The sequence below is a fragment of the Marmota flaviventris genome, chromosome 8 (assembly GCF_047511675.1).
Source record: "Marmota flaviventris isolate mMarFla1 chromosome 8, mMarFla1.hap1, whole genome shotgun sequence".
In the NCBI taxonomy this organism is placed as follows: domain Eukaryota; kingdom Metazoa; phylum Chordata; class Mammalia; order Rodentia; family Sciuridae; genus Marmota; species Marmota flaviventris.
Window position 1 is genome coordinate 133,105,558 of NC_092505.1, and position 27,129 is coordinate 133,132,686.

Genomic DNA, 27,129 nt, shown 5'->3' on the forward strand with positions numbered 1-27,129 from the left:
CCTACTGAGAAAATACCTCCTCAGTGGCTCTGGGTGCTCATATACGAACCACCTCTCTGTGCCTGAATCTCTGCCTCGCATGCCATCCTGAGTTCTGGCTCACTCCCTGTACTCCCTATGTATTCACTCTATAAATAAAGTACAAGTCATCTTGTGACATGCACCATCCCAACTCACCCCACACCTCACACCAGTACTCCTGTTAACTATTCCTCAAAGACCAGGACTTCTTTCCATCTACATCTGGACCACATAGTGTTCCCGGTCCAGCAGAACTTGCCATCTCTGTCAGCAGCACTTCGGAGTTAAAACCTTGGTGTCGTTTCTGATTATCACTCTTGGACACCCCCACTCTTCAAAGCCTTGCTCAGCACCTCAGTGAGAGGAAGCCTGCCCTAATCCTGCAGCTAGCACACGAATACTTTCTTCCTTTGTTTGGGACTCCAGCTGTGTTCGTTTGTGTCTTATTTTCCCCATAGGACTGCAGCTTATTTGCTTATAGGCAAGCTCCAAGCTAAAGATATTTTTCTAGCCCCTCAGCACTCAGCACCTGTGCATAACTGTTGAGTGGAAAGTAAGACTAGTATGAGAGTGTCTTAGTAATCACTAGATCTTATTGATTCCTCCTTCAAAGTGTCCTCTGTGATTGGTAACTCCTCCCAGACCTGTGTTAACCAATATTATTGCCAACACCTCCTAATCTATTGGACTCCTGCCCCACCAATGAAAGCTGTCCATTCCTGTCCAGAAAATGTCATTTCTGTGAATGACTGCATTGCCCAATAGCCAGATACACTTTTAGGGTGAGGAGGGCTTCAGATACAAGAATATAACAAAAGGGATGTCCTTACTTATGTTTCTAACTGTTCCAGGAAGATAAATCCCTGTCCATTGGCAACTGTGGATAACATGCCATGGAATAAAGTCACACTCTGACAAAGCTCTCTCCAGGGGGATCTGTCCAGCAAGCAGGGACAAGCTACACAGGCCTTTGGAACAACCATGAAGTTCTTATTTCATCCTTTAGTTCTACCCCCTTGTCTAATGTACATGACAGCAGTCACAGAGCCTAAGGACCAATTTTCCCAAAGTTTACTATCTTGTTTCCAGTCTGAATCCATCATAGTTATCATAGATGACACTTTCTTACACAAAGTTCACTCCACAACTGCACACCTCAGCTCTGGAGTGGGAGTGCCTTAATCCCACTCCAGTAAAATGAAAAGAAAGGGGACCAAGGTGAGAAGGAAGGTAGTTGATAAATCCTAAACTCCTACATTCTTACTGTTGGTACCAAATTTAGATTATTTTCTTGAAATGAAGCAAAAGGGTATAACACACATCATGGAATAGGTCTTTAGCAGGACTGTGCACCTGCTCTTCTTTCCCATAGCATCTGGTCTGAGTCTTCCCTTCTTCCAGCTGCCTTCCAACTTGCCGCTGCCTGCTTCTTCTCAGGATCCCCAGGAACCACCACACTATTGTTGCCCCTTGTCTCCCATTTTCACACTGCCCTGCTCCAGCTGCCCCAGAAACACCTACTTTGTCAGTAGCTCCATCTTCCCCGCTCCTTCTCTCTTCCTCCTCTCTCCATCTGACTTCGAAGGAGAATCATCCACCCCAGATCCTTGTATTTCAACAAAATTATTTAAATCTCAGTCCCTGAAAGCCTGGTTTCTGAGCTTGTCACCTCCTGGTAACTGATCTAACAGAATTCTCCAGAGTTATCTGAACTCCAAACACAAGCAACTACCATTCCCTGGCTCTCATTGGACCTTTGCAAGATGTGTTTTTCAGTCCTCATCCTCTCCTCCCTTGAAACTTACAGACCATCCTTACCCTACAAGGACTGTCTCAGGGCTACCTTCCCCAGAAAGGCTTCCCCAACTGCCCTCAGTTGAAATGGATTCCTTCCCAACAAGGTCTTTGCTGTAACACTTGCTCTTCCTACCATCCTCCAAGAGATCCAATATGTCTGCCTTGCACATTGACAAACATCTTCAGTGACAAGTATTGCTCTTCATTTATCTTTACCTCCCACACAGACTTACATAGTGCCTGCCACCTAACAGGAATTTAACACATACTCTTGAGTGAATGATCTGTTTACTGAGACCATAATGAAATGGGTTAGAAGAGAGAATTGGTATGCTTACCTCAGCAAGTCACAAATCTCCAAATGCAGAAACTTGAGTTAATTAAAGTAAATTTCCTTGATATAAGTTACATTGGTTTTCATTTAAAATTCACTTAAAATGTCTTATTGAGTAGCTATATAAAAGATAAACATGGTAGAACAATTTATCTGCAAAACAAAGAAGTCTGCAATTTGACTTATCATATCACTGTTACTTTGGGGTTTACCTAATTATCTTAGATGATAAATTACAAGTTGATGAATGAGGAAGGATTCAAATTTCAAGCAGGAAATTCTTTAAGATGGGTGGCTATTTAAATGTCTATAACCAATAGATTTTTAAATACAAAAAATGCAGAAAGCATCATTTTTTCCTCTTAAATGAGATTTAAATTGATTAATAATTATTTTGTCATAAGCAAATTCCATAATAGCAAATTCCCCATCACCTTGCTGAGTGAGACTGGCCCTCTACAAAGCTTGATGAGCTACACTTCATATCTTCTCTCCTTGTTTTCTGCTGCCTGGATAATCAGACAGCATTTAAGGAGCCAGCCAGGCTGATGACTCAGCTCATGAAACAATGTGTGGCCACAAAGATGATGTTTATCCAGGAGCATTCTGGAGTCTTTTGCTACTGAAGTCGGCAAGCAGTGGGTAAGTGGCTCACGATGCTCATTCTCCCAAGAGTTTCTGGCAACATTGCCAGAGCAGAACTCGCTTCCCTCTCCCAAGGGTTGATCTCATTTGATGCTTCATCCAAGCAGAATGGTAGGAAGACTTCAGAGAAATACAGTTGGAACATAGGCAAATCCAAGCAAGTGCAGTGATAACATTGACATTCTGCCTTTTCTTGGCCAGGAGATGCCAGCAGTCAGAGCTTCTCCGAATACAAAGCCCAGGGGCAAGTGGATGAGACATGTTACCCAACTCGTTTCTACCCTGCTGAGTCCCTCAAGGAGTGGGTCTTCTCTGGTTAGTAAAGCACTTGGAGAGCTAATGTTCTTCATGGCAGAGAGACATCCAAGTTAGTCTTACTTCATTACCACTTCTTATGTCCCTACAAAACAACACTTTATAGGAAGCATTGGAATAAAGCATTTAAGGAGCCAGCCAGGCTAATAAAGTTAGGGTCCCTTCAGAGAAGAACTAGAGTGACTAAAAGATATGATTAGTATTTTGCTTTAAATTGTATTGCATCTGACTGTCTATGAAGTGGAGAGAGGATGGGGAAGAGTGTGAAAAAGAGACAGATTAAGCAGCGTAATATTTTAATATTTTTCCTGAAATGACAAACTTTAACCATCTGTTCCTATTTTATCAACCCATTCAAAATATTATTAAAATGCAGATTCCTTACAGTTAGCCAGAGTCTTCAAATGAGAAATGACCAAAGTTCCCATGACTTCAACCCCTGAAGACTAATGTAGTACTTTGGGATGGATGATAACTATCAAGCCCCTTTATAAGCAGCTCCCTCAAATGTATCCATATGTGTCTGAGAATCCTCAGCACTTTTAGACCCCCAAGACTGTGAGGGGCTTATTTCTTTTTTTTTATCTTCAGTGTCTAGCACACAGGATCTGACAAACAATAGGTGTTCAGTAAATATTATTTGAATGAATATATTAGTGAAGGTGTGCTTCCATTTTTTTCCGGAAATGTATATCTTTGTTTCAGTTTTTGTTTATTGTTTTGTGGGCAAGAAAAAAAGGAGGAAAGGCAATCAAAAATTAGATAACTTCAAAAGGCAGTGCAAATAGAAAGTTGGCATTTCTTAGTTCTCCTTTCCCTTTGGGGGTAATAACTGTGCCCTTGAATTTCTGAACTAAGTCACCAAGGAGGAATTGAAATTAAAAACCTTGGAGAGTAATTAGCAACAAAACGTCCTAATGTCAAGCTCCAAATTTTATGGGACCGTATTTGTAATATTAATTGAGCCTCTGTGTAGCCAAATGGTGGAATTATTGCTCCAATATAAATAGGCCCAAAAGAGAAAAACAGCCCAAAATAGCACAGATATTGCAAATCAGGACAGAGGTAATTTCTCTATACATAAAACGCAGGCAATTGCAATGCTTTCACCAAGTTCACTTAAGTGTAAAACAAAGCCCGTTTGGTATAACACAACCTACCCAGGTCTAAAATGCTATGGGACTGGGGCAAGAAAGGGAACTGAGACTTTGATATCATTGACTCTTTATACTTTTTTTCTTAAAGTGTGAGAAATTTGACTTATTCATTCACCCAAAACTTATTGAGCACCTATTATCAGCAAAGTCCAGGGCAGAAAATGTTCATAGTCTTTCCCAACCATGAGTTTACCATCTAGTTATATGGAAGAGCCACTGAACCAATTATCACAAAAGTGAATCTCTAAAGACCCAGTGAACACAAGGAGCATCAGCCGGGGAAGGGGAGAGGACTGACTGACCTAGTTTGCAAATCAGAGAAGGCTTCCTGGAGGAAATGATATTTAAAGTCTGACAATGCAGATGAATCAGCCAAGTTAAAAAGAAAAGAAAGTGGGGCTGGGGTTGTGGCTCAGCGGAAGAGTGCTTGCCTTGCACCTGTGAGGCACTGGGTTCGATCCTCAGCACCACATAAAAATAAATAAACAAAATAAAGATTAAAAAAGTAGAAAATATTCTAGACAAAAGGAGCAGCATTTGGGAGGTGGGGAATGAACTTGATGCATCCAAGGAATAGAGAGGCCAGAGTGACCAGGATATGGTTTTGAGTGGGCAAATAAATGGAGTGTAGAGAGAGGTAAGGCTGGAGTGGGAGGTGGGGCCATGTCTTAGGCCTTTAATGGGTCCCATAATGATAGGACCCCAACCATTGTCAAGCCTTAAGTCAGGATCAGAGATAAGAGACATGGATAAGTCCAGGCCCCTAAAGTAGATCCTTGGTTCATTAAGAGACAGCAGAGGAAAAGGCTCATCCCCTTGAAAACTGGGCTTAGAGGTACCACTACATATTCCCCAATTCTCTGAGCACCCCACAAAGGTTTTGCAGAAGCATCTAGGACCACACCCTCACAGGACCATTCCAGGCTTGTCTCCTCCTTGAGCCCTTCCCTCCTTTGTACTCAAGATGGCATACCTGTTCCCAGGCTCCAGTCTGGGAGGAGATCAGCTTATCTCCCTGCACAGCCCACTCTCAGGAGTCTGAGAAGGTTTCTGAGATCCCCTTCCTCGGCTGCATCTCAACACTGTTTGTCACCTATAACTCTCACGTACTGAGTCCCAGGAGAGAAAAATGACAAGCATGCCAGGAAGCACTTGGCCTTGAATCTGATCAAGGACCACTGCTAATATCTTCTTTGAGAGAAATTTATTAGAATATGCAGATAAAGTCTTTAAGGACCTCTCTTAAAAGAGCATGGACATGGAACACCTGGGGAATAGCAGAACAGTACTCACTCTGTCACCACTGAGGAAGAGATACTTTAAGAAATGGAGACTATTCAATTAGCACCAAGTATGATGGATCAGAATTGATAATATGCAGTCATAAATTATGGAATAATCAGAGAAGTGATCCTAATCCAGAAACCTGCCATGTCTGAAGCCTTAGCAATTTTTTATAACTCATCTCTGGATGGCCCCTGCTCAAACCACACCTGTACTTAGCCACTCATCCATGACCCTAGTCTATCACTCAAGCCCACTGCCAGCCATGGGTTTTTCTCAATTTCAGATGACCTAGATATAGGAAATAGAGCCTGAAGTCTTTGGAATCAGAACTGAACTCATATATAGCCCTAAACACTTCAAAGCTGGGTGACCCCAGGCAAGTCGTTCAACCTCTCTGAATTCACTTTCTTCTTCTGTCAAGTCAAAATCTCAACAGTCCCTGTATCAAGGATGATTGTGAGGATAATACCTGCAAAACTCTCAATCCAGATCCTAGCAAAGGGTAAATATTCATTAAATATTGAAATCTCACTCCACTCATATTGGTTCCTAGAAATTCTGGCTCTCCTTGCATTTGTGGGATCTGCTTCTTCTCCAAGCCAACCTTTGAAAGCTGGTTTGGTCATCCTTGCACAGATGGACTGGCTGTGTGTATGTGCCTCTTACCAGCCAGCACTTAGCACCAGTTTCTTCTATTTGACACCAAAAGGTATTGATTTTCCTTGAGCTACTTCCATGTACAACACCCTCAAGAACTATATATTCTATAAGTTCTCCTCCATGACCATCAAATCTCCTGCTCATAACCACAATCCCTAGAGCCACAAGGTCCTCAGCCGCTGAAGCATAGATCTGTTTCATTTTGCACTTGCTTAAAGGTCAAACATGAATTTCTCCCCATTATTGTACTGTGTCTTGTCACACAGACTCTCTGTTTCATGGATTAGTCACAGTCTTGCTATCAAATTAAATATTCCTCGGTGGTTATTTTTAGAGAGATCTTTTTCTAACTCTACATGGTGCAATGATGTGTGTGCACCCACAGCTCTGGAATCCAGGCATTACCAGGTGGGCTCCACAATGTGTGAGGGCTCAAATTCCTCTAGAAAGCAGCAGCCAGAGGAGCAGAGGGATTTGTAACCTGACTTTGTCCATAGACTCCTCCATCCAGCCCAAGATATTTCATCCTCTATGCCTTGGATGATTGCTCATTCATCAATCAGTTCAGAAGGCTCTTAGCACAATTGTGAGTTAAGCAAAGCATATCTGTGCCATTCCAACCTCTTGTTTGGCTGTGTCCTCTATCCCCATGCAAGGATAATAGTGTCCACATGCCCCTGTACCCTGATATAAATCTGCTCTCAGGAAAGAGCCCATTGTCCTTCTGACTGAGACCTGAGCCAATTCATTTATGATTACATCTCTGCCTGCTTCAATAGGTTCAGCCTACACACTTAGGCCAACATCAATAGAGAAATGAGGTCCTCAGAACAGACCAGTATTTCAGACTTAATTGGGGTAGAAAGGTCTTTGTAAGTGAGTCTTCTTCACCTACTTGAAAGCACTGTGAAAATAAGAAGCTATATGTACCTTGGGCCTTAAGGATCTGAAAGTATAACTGAAGCAGCAAAACCCACAGAGTTACTAACTTATAATTCAAGACAAGATTTAGCATTTTCCCCTGGGGTATGGTCTGTAAGAGGGCAGCAGATTTCTCATTCCCAATGTTCCTCCACTGACAGTGACACGTGGGGCCTCACTCACTTAGAGCATGTGAGACTAGCAGAAAGTCAGGAAGGGATAATTCTGGGATCTGTTTGACCTCACTCTAAGCTATTCCTCCACCAAGTCTCTACTTACCGAAGTGAGGCATTGGCCTTCATTTAGGTTTTTCTTTTTTTTTTTTTTTTAAGAGAGAGAGAGAGAGAACTTTTTTTTAATATTTATTTTTTAGTTTTCAGCAGACATAACATCTTTATTTGTATGTGGTGCTGAGGATTGAACCCAGCGCCGTACGCATACGAGGCAAGCACGCTACCGCTTGAGCCACATCCCCAGCCCTCATTTAGGTTTTTCTGTCTTATTTTGTTCAGAAGTTGGATGGAGAGAAAGGAACTATTTATTTCAGAAAGCCCTTAGAGACTGCAAATGCTTCAGAAATTTAGAGGCAGGGGAGGATGAGTGGACTAGAAAAATCCAGGAAGACTTGACAAAGGAGGCAAGGTCCCGGAGGATGAGAATAATTGGACATGGCCCAGAAGTTAAGGGGGGCACTCTTGAAAAAGTTTTCATGAACCAAGACACAGAAGAAGGAAGAAACAGAACTATGCAGGAAGTAATGGCAAGACCAGTGTAACCAGAGCCCAAGATTTCCTTGGGAATATGGCAAGTGGGTGGAGTCAGGATATGGAGAATTATGAGCAGTAAAGAGAAGACTAATCAGTAGATCAAGTTCTATTTCCCAAAGACTCTTCTAGGTTCCAGGTGAAATAGCCTCAGAGGCCTCAGAGGAAGAATACAACTGTGAAGACCAGCTGGAAGTTATGAGGATATGAGAGGACACAAAGATTTAAACTTGGATCCCTCCAAACATGAAAACAGCCCTGGCAGGGCCTGGTAAGCCATTCATGAAGTTCCCTGGGAAAGATGCAAATGTGCATCACTCAATGGGAGCTGCTTCCTCCCATGAGGGGAAATAGAATCAGTACATGAACAGATGGGAAAATGAGCATCTTATTTAACCACCAAAGAAATACAAATTGAAGCTATAATGAGACTCCTCTGGTCCATCATATTTTTTTAAAAAATCTAATGAAGGGTGCAGGCAATTAGGAATGTAAGAGAAGGGGTCTACTCTAAGTAGGCAGGGTCCCATGGGTCCCTCCCACCAGAAATATGACAAGTGGATATCAAGAAACCTAAAAAATGTGTGCCAAGTGTGGTGGCACACACCTGTAATTCCAGCTATTCGGGAGGCTGAGCCAGGAAGATCTCAAGTTGAAGGCCAACCCGGGCACCTTAGAAAGACCTTGTCTCAAAATAAAAAGAACAGGAGCTGGGTATGTAGCCCAGTGGTAGAGTGCCCCTGGGTTCAAGCCCCAGTGCCAAAAGGAGGAAGAGGTGGAAGAGGAAAAGGAGGAGGAGAAGGAGGGGGGAAGAGAAAAATAAAAGAAACTTTAAAACTCTTAATTCTATGATAATGGATCAGAGATAAATTCCATTTACATAAGTATTCATTGTGCTTCTGTGTATAAATATTGTAAATTACCCAAATGACCACCAGTAGGGGATGATTTGTTTGAACACGGGCATTGCCCCCATGCAATTTTATGCAATCAAGAATAGGCTTGAGGGCTGGGATGGTGGATCAGTGGTAAAATGCTTGCCTAGCACATGCGAGGCCCTGGGTTTGATCCTCAGCACCACATAAAAATAAATAAATAAAATTAAATTTTAAAAAAGAATAGGCTTGAAAACGATATATCAACATGGAAAATATCTATTATATAACTTTCAGTGACAAATAATTAGTCTTAAAACTGTTCACAGTGTGGCTGTGATTATGCAAGAACAAACACATGTAGATACAAACCAAAGTAAAGTACTCCAAGAAGTTGCCCTTTTTTTCCCTAAATTTCCCAATGGGTATATGTTGCTTCTATCTGAAACTTAACTTTATAAAACAGTGCAGCTTCATCAGGAGAATAACACATACAGGTAGGACATGGAGCTGGACAGCACTGAAGTTCACCCTCCCAACCTCTTTGGAGCTTATCCTCCTGGTGATGAATAGGGAGGATTTCTCAAAATGAGGCCCTCATGATAGAGCCAGGACAGCACTGAAACAAAAACATATGTCCACATGGAGATTTGAGCACAAATGTTTGTAACAGCTTTTTTTATAATAGCCAAAAATTAGAATACTTAATAACCACCAAATTGTAGTATATTCATAAAATGGAATACTAGTCAGCATTTGAAAGAAACAATAAGGTAGGCACGGTTTCTCATACCTGTAAGCACAGCTACTAAGGAGGCTGAGACAGGAGGATCACAAGTTTGAGATCAGCCTGTGAAATTTATCAAGACCCTATCTCAAAATAGATTATTTTTAAAGGGCTGGAGATATAACTCAGTGGTAGAGTGCTTGCCCTAGCATGTGACAGGCCCTGGGTTAAATCCAAGTCTCTCTCTCTCTTTCTTTCTCTCTCTCTCTCTCTCTCTCTCTCTCTCTCTCTCTCTCTCTCACACACACACACACACACACACACACACACACATACACACACACACACAGAGAACTACTAATACAACATGGATAAATCTCCAAAAGAAGTCAAACACAAAAAGCTATATACTTACATACTATAAAATTCTGCATATATGAACTTCTAGAATAGGTAAAAATTGTGTATGATGATAGAAATCAGATCTGTATTTGTTGGGGTCTAAGAGAAGTGATGGGGATAGAAATGTTCTCTGTCCTGGGGCTGGGGTTGTGGCTCAGTGGTAGTGTGCTCACCTAGCATGCATGAGGCACTGGGTTCGATCCTCAGCACCATGTAAAAATAAATAAAATAAAGTCCAACAAAAACTAAAAAAAAAAATTAACAACAACAACAAAAAGAAATGTTCTCTGTCCTGATTAGTATACTGGTTTACAAGAATATACATGGTAGGTAAAAATTTTTCAAGCTTACACTTAAGATTTCATTTTATGTAAATTATACTTCAAGTACAAACTTCAGAAACTGCTTTGAATGTACCCTGTTCATGGATAGGCAGAACTAACATCATCAAAATGGCGATATTACCCAAAGTTCTCTACAGGTTTAATGCGATGCCAATCAAAATCCCAACGGCATTTCTTGTAGAAATACATAAAGCAATCATGAAATTCATATGGAAAAACAAAAGACCCAGAATAGCAAAAGCAATTCTAAGCAGGAAGTGTGAATCTGGAGGTACAGCAATACCAGAGTTCAAACTATACTACAGAGCAATAGTAACAAAAACAGCGTGGTACTGGTACCAAAACAGGCAGGTGGACCAATGGTACAGAATAGAGGACACAGAAACCAATCCACAAAAGTACAACTTTCTTATATTTGATAAAGGGGCTAAAAGCATGCAATGGAGGAAGACTAGCATCTTCAACAAATGGTGCTGGGAAAATTGGAAATCCATATGCAACAAAATGAAACTGAATCCCTTTCTCTCGCCATGCACAAAAGTTAACTCAAAATGGTTCAAGGACCTAGATATCAAATCAGAGACACTGCGTCTGATAGAAGAAAAAGTTGGCTACGATCTACATACTGTGGGGTCGGGCTCCAAATTCCTTAATAGGACGCCCATAGCCCAAGAGTTAATAAAAAGAATAAACAAATAGGACTTACTTAAACTAAAAAGTTTTTTCTCAGCAAGAGAAACAATAAGAGAGGTAAATAGAGAGCCTACATCCTGGGAACAAATTTTTACCCCTCACACTTCAGACAGAGCCCTAATATCCAGAATATACAAAGAACTCAAAAAAGTAAACAATAAGATAACAAATAACCCAATCGACAAATGGGCCAAGGACCTGAACAGACACTTCACAGAGGAGGACATACAATCAATCAACAAGTACATGAAAAAATGCTCACCATCTCTAGCAGTCAGAGAAATGCAAATCAAAACCACCCTAAGATACCATCTCACTCCAGTAAGATTGGCAGCCATTATGAAGTCAAACAACAATAAGTGTTGGCGAGGATGTGGGGAAAAGGGTACACTTGTACGCTGCTGGTGGGACTGCAAATTGGTGAGGCCAATTTGGAAAGCAGTATGGAGATTCCTGGGAAAGCTGGGAATGGATCCACCATTTGACCCAGCTATCGCCCTTCTCGGACTATTCCCTGAGGATCTTAAAAGAGCATACTATAGGGATACTGCCACATCAATGACCATAGCGGCACAATTCACAATAGCTAGACTGTGGAACCAACCTAGATGCCCTTCAATAGATGAATGGATAAAAAAAAAATGTGGCATCTATACACAATGGAGTATTACACAGCACTAAAAAATGACAAAATCATAGAATTTGCAGGGAAATGGATGGCATTAGAACAGATTATGCTAAGTGAAGCTAGCCAATCCTTAAAAAACAAATGCCAAATGTCTTCTTTGATATAAAGAGAGCAACTAAGAATAGAACAGGGAGGAAGAGCATGAGGAAAAGATTAACATTAAACAGAGACGAGTGGGGGGAGAGAAAGGGAGAGAGAAGGGAAAGCATATGGAAATGGTAGGAGACCCTCAATGTTACACAAAATTACATATAAGAGGTTGTGAGGGGAAAGGGGGGGAACAAGGGAGAGAATTAAACAACAGCAGATGAGGTAGAGAGGGAAGATGAGAGGGGAGGGGAGGGGGGATAGTAGGGATAGGAAAGGCAGCAGAATACAACAGTCACTAATATGGCATTATGTAAAAATTGTGAATGTGTAACTGATGTGATTCTGCAATTTGTATTTGGGGTAAAAATGGGAGTTCATAACTCACCTGAATCAAATGTATGAAAGATGATATGTCATGAGCTTTGTAATGTTTTGAACAACCAATAAAAAAAAAAAAAAAGAAACTGCTTTGAGTATACCAGTGGCCAATGTATGTTCATTGGAGTGTCCTTAGAGCCCATCACCAACCTGAAGAGCAGGATTCTCTTCCTCATGGGAATGAAGACATGGATGCTTTTATAGCCCCCTCTTAGAGAGGTTGAAGAAATCAGACTCGAGAATGTACAATATGTATTTGATCCGATTCATTCATCAGGTTCAATCCAGGCCTTGACTTCCACGCTCATAAATCTGTTCCTTGGGAACAGGAAGGAGTAGATCTATGCTGGGTGATATAAGCCAGGATTGCCAGGGGCTAGAGCTGGAACAGGACTGAAGACTTTGAGTCTGGAACCATAGAGTGCCCTCAAGATTTAACTTTTGCTTGTTAAGTTTTCTTATTCTGTCAATCAGGGAGCAGGGGATGTGGGACTTACTCCCTGCCAACACCCAAGGGCTTCGCGATGACTCAAGTTCATGAGCACAGTTGTAGCCTTTGGAGAAGAGGACTTCATATACTCTCTCCTTCCTTCAGGATGGCCACGGGCCTCCTAAAATGCATCCTGGATCCCTGAACCTCAAAACTTTTGACTGTTGTAAACTTTTCTAGGTAAACAACAGACTATCCTCAGTGTCTGCACAACAGGGAACTTGGCAGGGGACAGAGGCTTTGGACTCCTAAATGCCCTAGCCCTCCTATCATATCAGATGCTAACTACCCTGCAGCTCATTTTCCTCTCCCCAACCTGTAGAGCAGGTCTTGGTATCCCGTTTTCTCCATCCTAGAGTAATTTACTTCTGAGGACTTCAAACTCACCCCAGACTCTGTTGTTTTTTTTTTTTTTCACATGTTCTTATATTGAATCTTCCCAAGAACCCCGTGAGCATCATTGTGATCATTTTAAAAAATAAGGAAATTGAGATTCCAAAGAATGGAAGAAGCTTGACAAAAATCACTTACAGCAGCCAGCCCCAGAGCTCCAGACCTTACCGACATAAAAAAAAAAAAAATCCCGGGCTGGGGATGTGGCTCAAGCGGTAGCGCGCTCGCCTGGCATGCGTGCGGCCAGGGTTCGATCCTCAGCACCACATACAAACAAAGATGTTGTGTCCGCTGAAAATTAAAAAATAAATATTAAAAAAAATCCCTTCTTGACACCAGTGGAGAACAGCAGCCACAGTCTTGGGAGGGCTGAACCTGGAGTGGGCAGTGGCAGACCTAGGACAGTGGCACTCTACAGAGACAAGTCTGGAAGCTGTGAAAGATACTTTAGGGGAGAAAAAAGTGGACAAAGTTTTCTCTTCTCTCCATGCACTTTCAGGTTATAACCTATGTTTTTGTGCTTTTGTTTAGACGCAAAGGGAATCCCAAGGGCTTCTTGAACGATAACTCTTCAAGGTAGCTCGTGACACTGACAAAATTGGCCAGAGAGAGACCACTATAGGTAGCACCTGGGCCCAAGGTCCCCAATCCCAGTTGTGGAGCAACATCACCCAGATTTTGTATTAAATGCAAGCACCCTCCAAGCTGAAGCAGATTTCCCAGGTGGAGACTTCAGGGAGGTTCTAATGAGGTCCAGGGCCAAGGAAACCTTGGAATCAAGGAACCAAGAGGGACTACGGAGGCTGCCTGAACAGATTTGGTTTACCAGGGTTTGTTAGATATGAAAAGGCTGAGAAGGGTAGCACCTGCCTCTTAGAACTGCTGCCTGGGCTATATGAATGAATAATTTCTGTATCCAACTGTCAATAATATGAGATTTCTTCCCTCTTTACATTGGACAAGAAGTTCTAGCTCAGGAGCATCCAGAAGGCTGGCAGCATGAAAATGTCTAGGCTTGCCTGAAAAACACACCTAGAGCTAGTTTTGAAATATCCCAGGAAGGCTTACCAAGGGAGACTCTAATCAAGGGTGAACATGAGCCAAGGGACATTGATGGCTTACATGGGAATTGTCCTAGGTTGTCCTTCAGAATCCAGCTACAGTCTTCAGTCACCTTTGGAGAGAGATTCCTGCCCTGAGGCCAGAAGAGATGGCAGGTAAGTTCCTCCACTCCTGCTCCAACATTGCCAACCCCAGGTAAAGCTGTCCCAAACTACACTCTTAACATATCACCTCAGTTCTAGTGCAAGGGTCTCTAATGGCTCTCTGTTGTCTCAGAGCAGTTTACATACTCAGCCTAGCATTTATTTCTTCACCCAAATCTAGATCCACCCCAAGATGCAAGACCCTTGTCGGAGCTGTGTCTTATCCTCTCTTCTCAGACCTTTCTAAAGTTCCATCTTCCTTCCAAACCCACAAGTCCTAAGGCCAAGCAAAGCTGCCACTCTCCTCTAAGGATGTCTAATAGCCCTGATTTTGGGGTGCAGAAAACCAGGAGTGCCCACATCTCTAGCCAGGGAGTGAGAACCCCAATTCAGGTCATGGCTTCCAATGTTTCCACAGCTATAGGGTGCAGTCAGAAAGTCCCTCATGTATGTCCAGCCTTTGGGCAGTACCAGTCCTGAGAGTGGCAGGGAGAAAAGCAGCAACTGGCCCAGAACCAGATTCAATCAATCCCTGGGACCAGATCAGGGATGGGGTCTGAAAGACCCCTTCTCAGGCCTCCAAGCTCTCTGTGTTCCAGTAACCCAGCACCCCCAGTCTCCCCACACATCTGCCCTTCCCTCTGGTCACAGGCAGAACCCCTAAACCCCAATGCCAAACAATCGTGCTCTCCTCACTCAAAGCTATCTGGAAAGGAAGCCTAATTAAGAGCTGTCGGGCTCCAGGCGTAGTCACTAATAAAGTCCTAGCCAGAAATCAGCAAAAATGGAAAACACCTCTACAGAAGAAAGTGAAAGCCAGAAGGACCTGAGAGGGAACTCTGAGGCCAGGGAAGGCAGGGTAGTCAAACCAATGACCAAGGAGGCTGCATGTGGAGGAAGGAGTAGTCAAGGCTGAGAGGCTGACTTGTGAGCTTCAGTTTTCTTATTTATAAAGCCAGAATTAAATGTAACAAGGCACTTCTCAGCTCTGACCTTCTCAGATTCTGTCTAGAACTTCCTCCCCTTTACAGCTCTCAAAGTCATTTTTTTGTAATTTTTTATTTGTTTTAATTAGTTAGACCTGACTGTAGAATGCATTTATGCACTTTGATGTATCATACATAGATGGGATATAATTTCTCATTTTTTTGAGTGTACATGTTGCAGGAATCATATTGGTCATGTAGTCACATATATAAATACTATAATAATGTTTGTTTCATTCTACTATTTTTCCCATCCCCACATCCCCTCCTCTTCCCTCCCATCACTTCCCTCTTCCTAATCTAAGGTAACGCTATCCTTCCCGAGTGCCCCCCCACCTTATTGTGAATTAGCATCCGCATATTGGAGAAAACATTCAGCCTTTGGTTTGTGGAATTGGCTTATTTCGTTTAGCATGATATTTTCCAGCTCCAACTGTTTACTGACAAATGCCATAATTTCACTCTTCTTTAAAACTTTAAAGTAATACCCCACTGAGTAATATTCCATTGAATAATATCCACATTTTCTTTATCCACTCATTTATTGAGGGACACTTAAGTTGGTTCCATAGTCTAGCTATTGTGAATTGAAACTGCTATAAACATTGATGTGGCTGCATCACTATATTAAATTGATTTTAAGTCCTTTGGGGATAAACCAAGGAGTAGAATAGCTAGGTCAAATGGTGGTTCCATTCCCAATTTTCTGAGGAATCTCCATACTATTTTCCATAGTGGTTGCACCAATTTGCAGTCCCACCAACAATGTATGAGTGTACCTTTTCCACCACATCCTAGCCAACATTTATTGTTGCCTGTATTCTTGATGATTACCATTCTGACAGGAGATAAAATCTTAGAGTAGTTTGATTTGCATTTCTCTAATTGCTAGAGATGTTGAGCACTTTCTCATATATTTGTTGATCAACTGTATTTCTTCTTCTGTGAAGTGTCTGTTCAGTTCCTTAACCCATTTATTGATTGGGTTATTTGTTTTTCTCAAAGCCATTTCTGATCCACACTTGGGTTGATTTGCTAGTCCAAGATTTATTCCCATCCTTGGAAGGCCGGGTTTGTCCAGTCCAGGAGGGAAAACATGGAAGCCAGAAAGTGCACCAACACAAAAGCCACATTTTTTTCTTCCAGGTAATTGGACTCTGGAGTGAAAAAATCAGAAACCCCAAGTGGAAACCTATAAGTTCTTTTAGGTCCCTGCAGTCCTAATGTCAATCTCTCCTGTCACCAAAATTTGGACTATCTTCAAGAGGTGTTTTTTTTTTTTTTTGCTCACAGCTTTAGCTACTAACCTGTGTGACATTGGATAAGTCAATGACCTCTGACTACCTTCCTTCCAGAAGGCAGAAACTGACTTCCTGCTCCCCCCCTAGGCCCCTCCCATTCACTGCATCTTTACCTCTTCCAGGCAGCTTTAGAAAGGACTTACTCCATAGAGCTAGCTCCCATGTGGGAGGAAACCCATACAACCTCCAGAGTAACAAAAGGAAGAAAACACTCCAGAGTCAGTCCCTGAAGGATGGACATGGGAGGAGAGGTAGCTGTCCCAGAAGGAACACCCTGAGGTCCCCTATCATTACTCAGACCCCAGACCTGCATTGACTCATGGGTTAGAGGGAGAAGGGGCTTGCTAACTGAGGTTATGATCAGTAACTATTGCTGAGAATTTCTGCTCAACCCCAACCCCATGGAGCATTCACAGAACTTCAGTGAGATTGAACCCTAGTTGTTGGAGCTCACTAAAAGGAATCAACCCCCAGAGGGCAGGCCCTATCTCTATAGAACCTATCTTCAGAGGTTGAGTTATATCTTATTGCTTCTTTTTTTTTTTAAAGAGAGATAGAGAGAGAATTTTAATATTTATTTTTTGGCAGACACAACATCTTTGTTTGTGTGTGGTATTGAGGATCGAACCCGGGCCGCACGCATGCCAGGCGAGAGAGCTACCGCTTGAGCCACATCCCCAGCCCCTCTTATTGCTTCTTGATGTGGAAACAGACAACGGGTGTTGGCTTTGCTGATATTAACAGCCCCAGAGAGCTTTGTATCCATGGTTTAGTGGGTTTAATTTATTGCTAAAGATAAGATGTTAAAGCCATTTCAGGAATTTATATTCCCTCTGTAGAATCAAGGGCCAGGTGAGGACTGATTCACATCTGCAAGCTATTATGAACCCTGGACAAGACCCTGTTCTGGTCAGTGGCAGAGCCTAGAAAAAGGCACCTGCAAAAGCCTTGATTTCCGGGAGTCCCAGAAGGCTGCCCACACTCACTTCTCTCCAGAGGAGGTTGGTATAGCCCAGCTCTCTCCAAGTACAATGTGCTCATATCTGAATATTTGCTTCTCAAAAAAACTTTTGACCTGTGAAGCCTCTGACTTGCTTTTCTCTGCCTGAAATGCCCTTCCTCTTCTTCTTCTTGTCATTTGTTCTCAATTGAGTGTCCTCTACTTAGAGACTTTCCTGATCCTTCTGTTCCCATCTGTCACCCCATTCCTTAGTTGTGGGTTCCATCATTAGAGAAGGAGTCCCATCTGCTTAGCTTTGCCTCAGCCAACAGCACAAGGAAGCCTACCCACAGTAGGCACTCTGGGCCGATCTATCTCCTCTCCAGCTGATGGAGTGCCCAGCCTTGTACCCCAAAGTCTCAGGTTCCCTTCATGACTCTGTGAGGAGGGGTTTTCTGGACCTGCCTTGCTGCCACTGGGCGGGGCTTGCTCTGCCTCATGTGCCCAGCAGCCTCACCATACAGCCTACTAGGCCCTGGCCTGGCAGGGACCTTCACAGAAAGACAGGACTAAAGGCAGGTGGGTGGCTCTGTCAGAAAGGAGCTCTGACTGCAGCTTCTGTCAGGGAATCAACCTCCTTTTAAGAGGCTTTAACCTGTGACTCGACACTTCCCTGAATACCATCATGTCCCACACAACCTCTTATGTGAGGTGAATTCTGGGAGACCTGTGACATAATGGGAGCTGGGCAGAATGTCATGCCTTATCTTTCATAGTCTCATAGTTCAGGAGATAGGCATTGCTGTCTACTTCTTCTAATGAGGAAATGAACTCAGAGTGATTAAGGGGATTGTCCAAAGTCACAAAGCAGTGTAAAGAGGGGACTTCAGGTTGTGTGACTAAGGCCTAACTTCTGTCTCATTTGCAGGGATTACCCTGACTTTAAACCTTCTTGAGAGGTGCTGGGCATTCCCTGCCTGGGGTCAGGGACCAGAAGCTATGGAAGTTCACTCCAAATTTTTTTTTTTTTAAGTACCGGGGATTGAAACCAGGGGCACTTTACCACTTACTCACATCCCCAGACCTTTTTATTTTAATTTGAGACAGAGTCTGACTTAGTTGCTGAGGCTGTCCTCGAACTTGCAATCCTTCCATCTCAGCCTCCTGAGTTGCTAGAATTATAGACAAGCAGCACTGCCCAGCCCCAAGTGTCATTTTTTAGCAGCCACAGACATAGAAGATCGGGAAAGGGAAAGGGCAGGTTTGTGACACCTCCAACTAGACTAGGTCAGGGGAGAGATCAAATGACAGTAGAACTCTGGGAAGGGTCAGCTTTCTTAGGAAGGGACTGTGGAGCCCCATGGTCCTGGGTTTAGACCCTGAACCTGTTGAATATCACTCATAGAAAAATGGGTGCTTTTTCCTGGTGCCACTCAAGCTCCAATGACTTCATCTGTAAGATGGGCATAAATTTCTCCTTGGAGGGCAACTGGACAAACATAAATGTAAAGGAAGATAAGTGTGAGATATGCCTGGCACACAAGAAATGTTCAAACCTGAGTTGTGAGGTGTGACAGCAGCAGGCCAGGCCCATAACAGAATAGTTCAGGCCCTCACCTGACCTTTCTCAGTGGGTTCTAAGAACTTCCCATCCAGTTCCATTAGCCAAGTCGAGGAGATATGACCCAGGAGTCAAGGTCCCATCACCTGAAAGGAAGGCTGAGTTGAGGTAGATCCCCACACTAGGAGTCTGCTTCAGGAGGTGGCTGAGAGGCCTGCTTCATTCCTACACTGAAAATCTCTGTGCCGGGTATGAGAATTGATGGCTTCCCGATTTGCTGTGGACATAGAGCAAGGCCATGAGGAGTGGAAATGGGGGCATAATCTGCTTTGTCCACACCCAAAGCCCCTGCATCAAGGGCCAATTTTGCAGGATAAGGCCAGGCTCCGCAATACCTCCCCTGCTATTTCCTCATCTCCATTATCTTTCCTTTATCCTAATATTCTCTGACCAAAATGAATTCCCCACCAGAAAGTGGAATGCAAGTCATGCCCCCCCAATTCATCTCTGTTCCCCTTGCCAGTCTCTGTTTGTAGTCCACCAGACAGTGTAGGCAATTGTTCTCTGCCTATCCCCCACAGAATCTGGACTCTCTGAGGGTAGGGGGAATGGGAGAAAGGACAACCTGGAAGCCATTTTTCCATGTCAGAGCCCTGCCTCCTATCCTCCCCAGCTAAGGACCTTAGCCAGTCTCAGCCTTGGTTTCTCATATGTTACCTGGGGGTCATAATGCCTGCCCTGCTGGATTGGAGATATATTTTGCTAATGTCTATAGTTCAGTGATCCATAATCATTTTTTAAAAACATTCACTTTTTAGTTTTAGGTGGACACAATATCTTTATTTTATTTTTCTGTGGTGCTGAGAAGTGAACCCAGTACCTCTCGCATGCTAGGCGAGTGCGCTACCACTTGAGCCACATCCCCAGCCCAACCATAAGCATTTTTAATCACAAAAACTCTTGTTTAATTTCAATCTCAAGAGAAATTCCAGTACATAAAATAGCTCTGTTGGTGGGTATATCGTCATATCCTGGGGGTTCAGACAGTCCAACATGAAAAGACCTGGCCCCAAATCTGACAGCCAACTCCAAAACTAACTGGAAATGGCAGAGCAGCGAGAGGAGGTGGATGGATTGTTTGACAAACTGGCATCAAATCTGGGTGTATCTCTGTGGAGGCAGAAGTAGATATGGGGAGTGGAGAATGTGCCACACATGACAGTGGCCTGGGGGCTCTAAGAGCAAGAAGATGCCACCAGGTGCCCACGTCTCACTCTGAGTGCCCCTCTCTGGTTCCTCACAGGAGGGGGGTGAGGAAATAAGAGAGCCCCTTGCCATGGTTGCCTCTCACCTGTTGGACTTATTCTCTGTTCTTCACACAAACACTTTGCCTCACCCTGCACCTGTCAGCTCTAATGCCCTTTCCCTAAATCTTGTCTATTCAAATCTGCCTTGCTTTTTTTTAAAAGAGAGAGAGAGAGAGAGAGAGAGAATTTTAATATTTATTTTTTAGTTATCGGCGGACACAACATCTTTGTTTGTATGTGGTGCTGAGGATCGAACCCGGGCCGCACGCATGCCAGGCGAGCGCGCTACCGCTTGAGCCACATCCCCAGCCCCTGCCTTGCTGTTTGAGTTCACATTGTCACCACATCTGGGAAGTCTTCTGTGATTGTCCCCAGCCAAGAGTAGCATTTCCTTCCTCCAGCCTCCTTTGGGGCAGAGGGCTATGGCTAAGAGCTTGGGGCTCAGTTTCTCTGTCTGTAAGATGGGGCTTAAGTGAGAAGATCCATATAAACCCCCAGCACAGTAGGCAGATGGAAGTCACTCGGTAAACAGCAGCTCTTCGTTATGTTATTGTAGTCTGTTCCACGGGTTCTCTTTCAGGCTCTGGCACATAGTAGGTGTCCACTGAATGCTTATCCCAGTGACCAGCAGGTGGCCCCACACCCCAATTAACCTGTCTTGCTTGCCACCAGATCCTCTGAGCCCCAAGAAGCTAGTCCCCTTGAGTCACTTTCTCCTGGTCAGGAAAAACAGAGAGGGTAGAACTGGTAGAGTGCTAGTTAGCTGGACACATCACCTAACAGATTCTGGTGATCAAAGCCTTTGGGTTTGGCCGCCACATCCCCTTCTCCGTCACACCCTTGCCCTACCCTTGTGAGGGGTACTCCCATTTAACAGGTAAAAAAACTTGGGGCCTAATAAAGTACATGGACTGTCTGAGACCTCAGAATATTCTTCACAATTCATCAGCCAGTGGTAACATGTCTGCCAAGAATGCTGGGAAAATCTGATACTCTTTAATCATTACCTTATCTTATTGATGGGAAACTTCAAAGATGAAAACAGACTTGACCAAGGTCTCAGGTAAACCAAAGCTCAGGTCTCCTGGCTCTTATTGACCCTACTCTATAGGACAGGAGATAGGCTTCCTGTATGCTGATCTTGATACCAAGTGGTGGCTGCCCAATGGGACAAAAGGAAGATTTTTACCCCATTAGACTTGAGAGCTGCTGCGAGGAACCCGTAGGGATGAGGAGGCTCAGCCTAAGGCAACCAGGTGTGGAGATAGGCACACAGGGTCTGATGTACCACTCCTTCCCCATGCCTGCAGGAGAGACAGTTTTATGCAGGCCTGAAAACAGAGACCCCTATAGAGACTGCAGCAGGCTGCATTTTGAGTCTCAATTCTGATGCTGCAGTGGAGGGGCTGAAATGAGGGCGAGGATGGAGAAGGGATGGTATAGAATAGCAATGAGCCAGGCTGCTGGAGGCCAGCCAGGACCAGGTTCCCAGGACAGAATCAGGGGTGATCTCTCTCTCTCTCTCTCTCTCTCATCTCTCTACCCCACCCCTCCTTCTCACTCTCGCTCTCTTCTTCCCTCTTTCTCGGGTGTGTGTGTGTGTGTGTGTGTGTGTGTGTGTAATCCTTAAGTGAAACCTCCCTGCAAAGCCACTATGGAGCGTGTGCAAATGCCTGTATGTCTGGATTAGCTGATGTGAATGTGTGGCTACCTGGGTTTAGCTCACCTGATACTGGCTGATTATCAGAAGATTTGTTCCCATTTCAGAGATGTTATACTGAGTGTGACTTGGCAGGGCATCCAACCTCCAAGTCTAGGCTTGTGAGAACTGCATCTAATGCCAGAGATGAGGGGGGTAGGCTTTGGGCTGGGTTTGTCCCTGGGTCACAATCCTCATGGGCTCTTGGAAGTGATCCAGAAGACATGGAATATAAGGGGGCAATCCTTCTATCTTCTCCCCTGCTGACTACCTCTACAACAGAGGAAGGGACATGGTCCCTTCCCCGCAATAGCAACAAGCTAAGTCTAATCAATAAGAATCCTTCCCCAGGACTGGCATGTGGACACCTGAGCAGATGAGAGACCCTATGAGACTTCTACAGATGTGTTCTTGCCTGTGGAGAAGACTAGTGCATTGGAGGCTCAAGGCCAGCCCCTGGAAGAAGCACAGACTGGCAGAGTTGAGGGGCCAATAGAACCCTAGAGCATAGTCTCTCTGTCCCTGAGACCCTGGTCTCAGATATTCTACATCCAATTCTGTAGCCTATCAGCACATGCCCTGGTCTCTGAGGTGCTTCAATTCTCTTTTGACTTAGATTGTCCCATGACACCCTTTCTCTGTGAGCCATGTCCTTCCTTCATAGACTATATCACGGCCATAATTTGATACATATTTGTATGTTTTATCTGTCTCCATCATGAATATAAACTCCTTGAGGTAAGAACCTTGTCTGCAGGTTCCATAGCTGCTTTCTTTGTACCCAGCACAAGTCCCAGGCACAGTGGGTGCTCAGGAGCCAGATGAGAGAGTCCATCTGCACCTCTGCAGCTCTGTCACTAGATGGACTATATATATAACTTTGCATCTGGCCAGCATTTTGCCAGACTTAAAGGGTATGCTAGGAAGGTTGGCCTGAACCACGTTCCACGGGGACCCTCAAATAATTCATCTGGCCACCCTCCTTTGAAGCTCAGAGATAAAGGTCCATGAGTAGAGGCCTAATTTTCTGGATGGAAAGTCCTAGGGGTAGATTTGAGGCAGGACTGCCTTTTCTCTCAGATACTAGGTACTTACTTCTCTCCTTCCTGATGGTAAGGTTACTGGGGTAGCTAATGGGGTTTGGGTATAAGCCACTTACAAGGTACCCACTAAGTACTTCACACATATCATCTGCCCAAATCCCCCAGATGACATCCCGAGGTGGGCAATCTCCTTTCCAGTACATAGTTGAGGAAATGGAGGCCAGAAAAGCTGAGGGACTTGTCCAAGGTCACCAGGCTGGGAAATAGCAAAACATCTCTGGAGCGCTTGCCTATGCCCTGCCTTCTAACATCTCTGTGCCCTCCTCCAAGCCCTGAGGGAAGTGAGGGCGGAGGAGGGAGTGCTGCCTGAGCCAGATGAGCTCTTGGAAAACTTGGAGGTTTCAAGATTGAAGCTGGGGGAGAAATGCCACAGTAAGGGCCCCCTTGAGGCTGCCCGCAAGGGCTCCTGAGGGGTGAGGGTTCTCTCTTACTGCAGTAGTGAAAAGACAGTCTTCCAGCATCCTGTCCCCTCCCCTCTCTGATATTCTTGCTGCCAAATGAAATCTGGCAGCTTCTGAAAATAGCTCAGCGCTACAGCAGGCACTCTGCCCGCCCTTCAGCAGACTGGCACACAGCTGGGGGTGGCCACTGTGGGCAGACGCTGGCACATGCAGGGACGGGGGTGGGTGTCACACACACAGTGCACAGGGGCGGCACAGAGCTGGGGGCATGTGTCAGCTGCCATCCCTCAGCCCCTCTGACCTTCCCACGCCTAGTGAAGCTGCAGTGTCTCTAAGAGTCAGCCTGGCATGTTTACCAGGCCAGAGGCACCCTCTCCAGCTGAAGTGAAATCACTAGTAGGGCTAAGCAACAGACCTTTGGTCACTTCTTTCCACCCATGTAGACAAAGAAAAACCTAGGAACCGGGAGAAAATGTCAAAACAGTGTTTATTAATATGTGGATGTAAAACCCAGCAGCATTGTTCTATGTGACATAGTCTAGAGATTCCCGCCAGTGAGAGAGGGGCCAGGAATCAGGAACTAGGCTGGGTGTCAGGCACTTGTCAGTCCCCATATCAAGCACTCAGCACCTTGAGGCTATACTTGGCAGGGTGGGACAGGGTAAGCCTGGATCAGCCAGGAGGGCTCTCTGCTCCAACTCAGGCTGAAGCCAGGACCACACCTTCTGAGCATGGCTCAGCAGCCTTCTACCACCTCGGGTCTGATCTAGAGTCAGAAAGAGACCCCTGGTTAATGGGAGCCAACCATCCTGTCTCATAAGAATACAACAAAAGGTAACCCCTGGCATCAACAGAGAGGGGCTGTCCTACCTGGGATCTGGTAAGCAGGTGAGGATAGGCGGCTTTTGTCACAGTGACATTTTCCAAAATTGAAAAGGATTAAAGATACCCCCTACCTTCAGTTGAGATGAGAAATCAACCTTTGTGTAGTGGGTAGTGACAGGATGGCTAGGCCCAAGAACTCCTTGTGGAGAGAGCTCTGAGTGCCATCCAGTATTGAACTGCAGCAAGGCAGGGCTGCACCATCCAGGGAGACAGCAGGCTGGGCCCAGCAGCTTCAGGGAGATCAAAGAAGGGGCAGCCTGAGAGGGTCAGCTAGAGAGCAAGAGACCAGTCTCCCCAAGAAGGCAAAGGTAGGCCCTCAATTGTTTCTTCTTCCTCCCTTGCTCATTTACTCAGCAATTACAGACAGTAACACTGTCCCTGGTCACCATGACAACCAATAGCCAGATGCCTTTCTCAAGGCCAAGCCCATCTGTCTATCCTACATGGGTGTCTCCAAGGAAGAAAGGAAGTCCAGCCACAACTCCCAGTGACCTAGAAGGCTAAAGCCATGCCTCGGGTGGGACAGAGATACAGCCTCACTCAGGCAACGCTGGCCAAAGGTGCAGCAAGTGACTCCCTATCCTCTAGGCCCTGGCCTTTTCTAGGGCCTGAGCCTGATCTGGGGCTGCTCTGAAGGAGGTTTTGGGTCAGGGTCCTCCATCCTGAAGTTCTAAGTAACAAATTAAAATGACAAAATAATCCTTTTGTTAAAAGATTGACCCTGGGCCCTCATGGCCAGAGCCTCAGATGTAGTCTGTCACCCGGGCTGAGAAGCCTAACTCCTCCAAAGACCCATGAGCTACTGGTTGTTGCAGCCCTGTGACGTCGAGGTGCTGCCTGCCTGCTTTTTTCTCCGCTTGTTGAGGAGCCGGTTGTTAGAAGTCTTCAGGTCCTTGATCTTCACCTGATCATAGTCCACCCGCATGGTGGCCAGGGCACTGGTCATCTCCTCCTGAGAACAGACAGCATGAAGGATAAAAAGTACAGAATATACTGACCTTAAGAGCCATCACCCTCCTATCTGGGCAGCTCCTTAACAACTTCAATGACAGACTATGCTGCCCCAGCACCCACATAATCCTACTTACAGTCCTTTGTCATGGACACTGAGCTTATCTACTAGGGCACAGAAAAGTAGTGACATCCTTGGACCACATCAAGAGTAAGTAGGACAGAGAAGTGTGCCCTTGCCACTTGTTCAGAACCACAAGGCCTGTAGAGAATACCATCTCACTTGGTACCCAGGACACTGGGGCCTGGAGATTGTGCCATGGTGTCCCAGGGCTCTGACTACTATCCCATATGATCAAACCTGGCCTCTGCTAAGTCTAAAACAAGGGTGACCACCCTCCCAAATGTCAGAGGTTATAATAGAGGTTATAACCAAGACTTGAACTCAAAATCCTTTCACTGAGCCATTTGTTCAAAGTTCCCCTTCATAAAGGGAGTAAGCCAGGAGCACTACCCTGAATGGAATAATGCAGTCCAAAATGTGGAGTGCCAAGGGTTCTCCTGTGCTCTAGGCATGGGGAAAGAGCCAAGCACTGACTCTAGGGAGCTATCACCATAGAAACTTCAGGAAGACTGAGACAGAATCTACCCACCTTGACTTCATCCCAGTGGTCTTTGTCCTCCTGCAACACTCGGGCTGTGTGGAGCGGGGTCTGTGGCACCACCATTGATTGCTAGAAGTCCCAAATCCATGGATTAGAGCCTAAGGGCATGTGGAACAGTACTGGCTGCCCCCTTTTACCCCCTTCCCAATCTCAGATGGGGAAACCAAGGCTCAGAGAGGTAAAGGACCCTGACTGGGGCAATGGATAAGCCATGTTGCAGATGGGATAGTGGCAAACATCTGTGTATAAGGGCCCATTCTAGCCCTGCACCAAGGCCTCCCGAACTACCATCCTCCTGCCAGGCTGCCATATTCCAGCTTGACACCCTGCCCTCTATAGGAGAGGGAGTGCTCACATTGATCCAAGGATGGTTCATGAACTGTGTGATGGTCAGTCTCTCAGTGGGGTCTGTCTTCAGCAGCAGGCGGATCAGCTGCTTGGCTAGGGGGCCCAGGGAAGAGAGGGGAGTGATAAGATTATAGTTCCCCACCCCTCCCCACAGACCCTCCCACATGTTGGGCCCCCATGTCAGCTGCATGTGCTCCTACTTTCCTAACCCACAAAACAATGAACTAACAACTATTTCTTATTTTAAGGCACTAAATGTTCAGGATAATTTGTTAAGCAGCAATAGATAACGAATACAACACAGATATGTTTGTGGTATATAAATAGACTTGAAGTTAGAAGGGGTTTTGAGTAAGTAGGTTATCAGTCCATTTGGCAGATGTAGAAACTAAGGCTCCAAAAGTTTAGGTGATTTTCCTAGGGTCACACAGCTAGGAAGTGGAGAAGTCAGGATTTAAACACAGGTCAGTTTGACACCATAAACACAGGTCACTTGTCCAGAATGAAGGCCACGGGGGCCATGGTGGGACAGAGGGGCTCACTCACCATCCTCAGAGACCTCTGACCACTCAGGATTGGGGAAGCCATACTGGCCCAGACGAATCCTCCTCTTCATCCCTGGAGAGATGGCCTGGCCCGTATTGGAGTAGAAGGGTGGGAAGCCACACAAGCTAGGAGAGGGAGGAAGTCATTTTGCATAAGAGTCAGGGGGCAGTGCTAGGACAGATCCATTCTCTACCCCAAGCCACTCACTGGTGAGATAGGCAGCTAAACACCATAGTAATAATACTGGCTC

The 27,129-nt window shown here is 44.8% G+C and overlaps 1 protein-coding gene across 2 annotated transcripts in view; it reads right to left on the reverse strand.

Moving 5' to 3' along the window:
- Positions 1 to 23,952: 23,952 nt before the first annotated feature.
- The window catches only part of Mapkapk3 (MAPK activated protein kinase 3), a 29,341-nt gene continuing 26,164 nt past the window's right edge, over positions 23,953 to 27,129 (reverse strand). For both annotated transcript variants that reach the window (XM_027933659.2, XM_027933658.2), the window contains exons 8-11: positions 26,880 to 27,004; positions 26,341 to 26,426; positions 25,974 to 26,054; positions 23,953 to 25,321 (exon numbers count right to left, since the gene is read on the reverse strand). In XM_027933659.2, the coding sequence (XP_027789460.1) occupies positions 25,169 to 25,321; positions 25,974 to 26,054; positions 26,341 to 26,426; positions 26,880 to 27,004 (445 nt within the window). In that variant the 3' untranslated portion in view covers positions 23,953 to 25,168. The remainder of the gene's footprint in view (positions 25,322 to 25,973; positions 26,055 to 26,340; positions 26,427 to 26,879; positions 27,005 to 27,129) is intronic.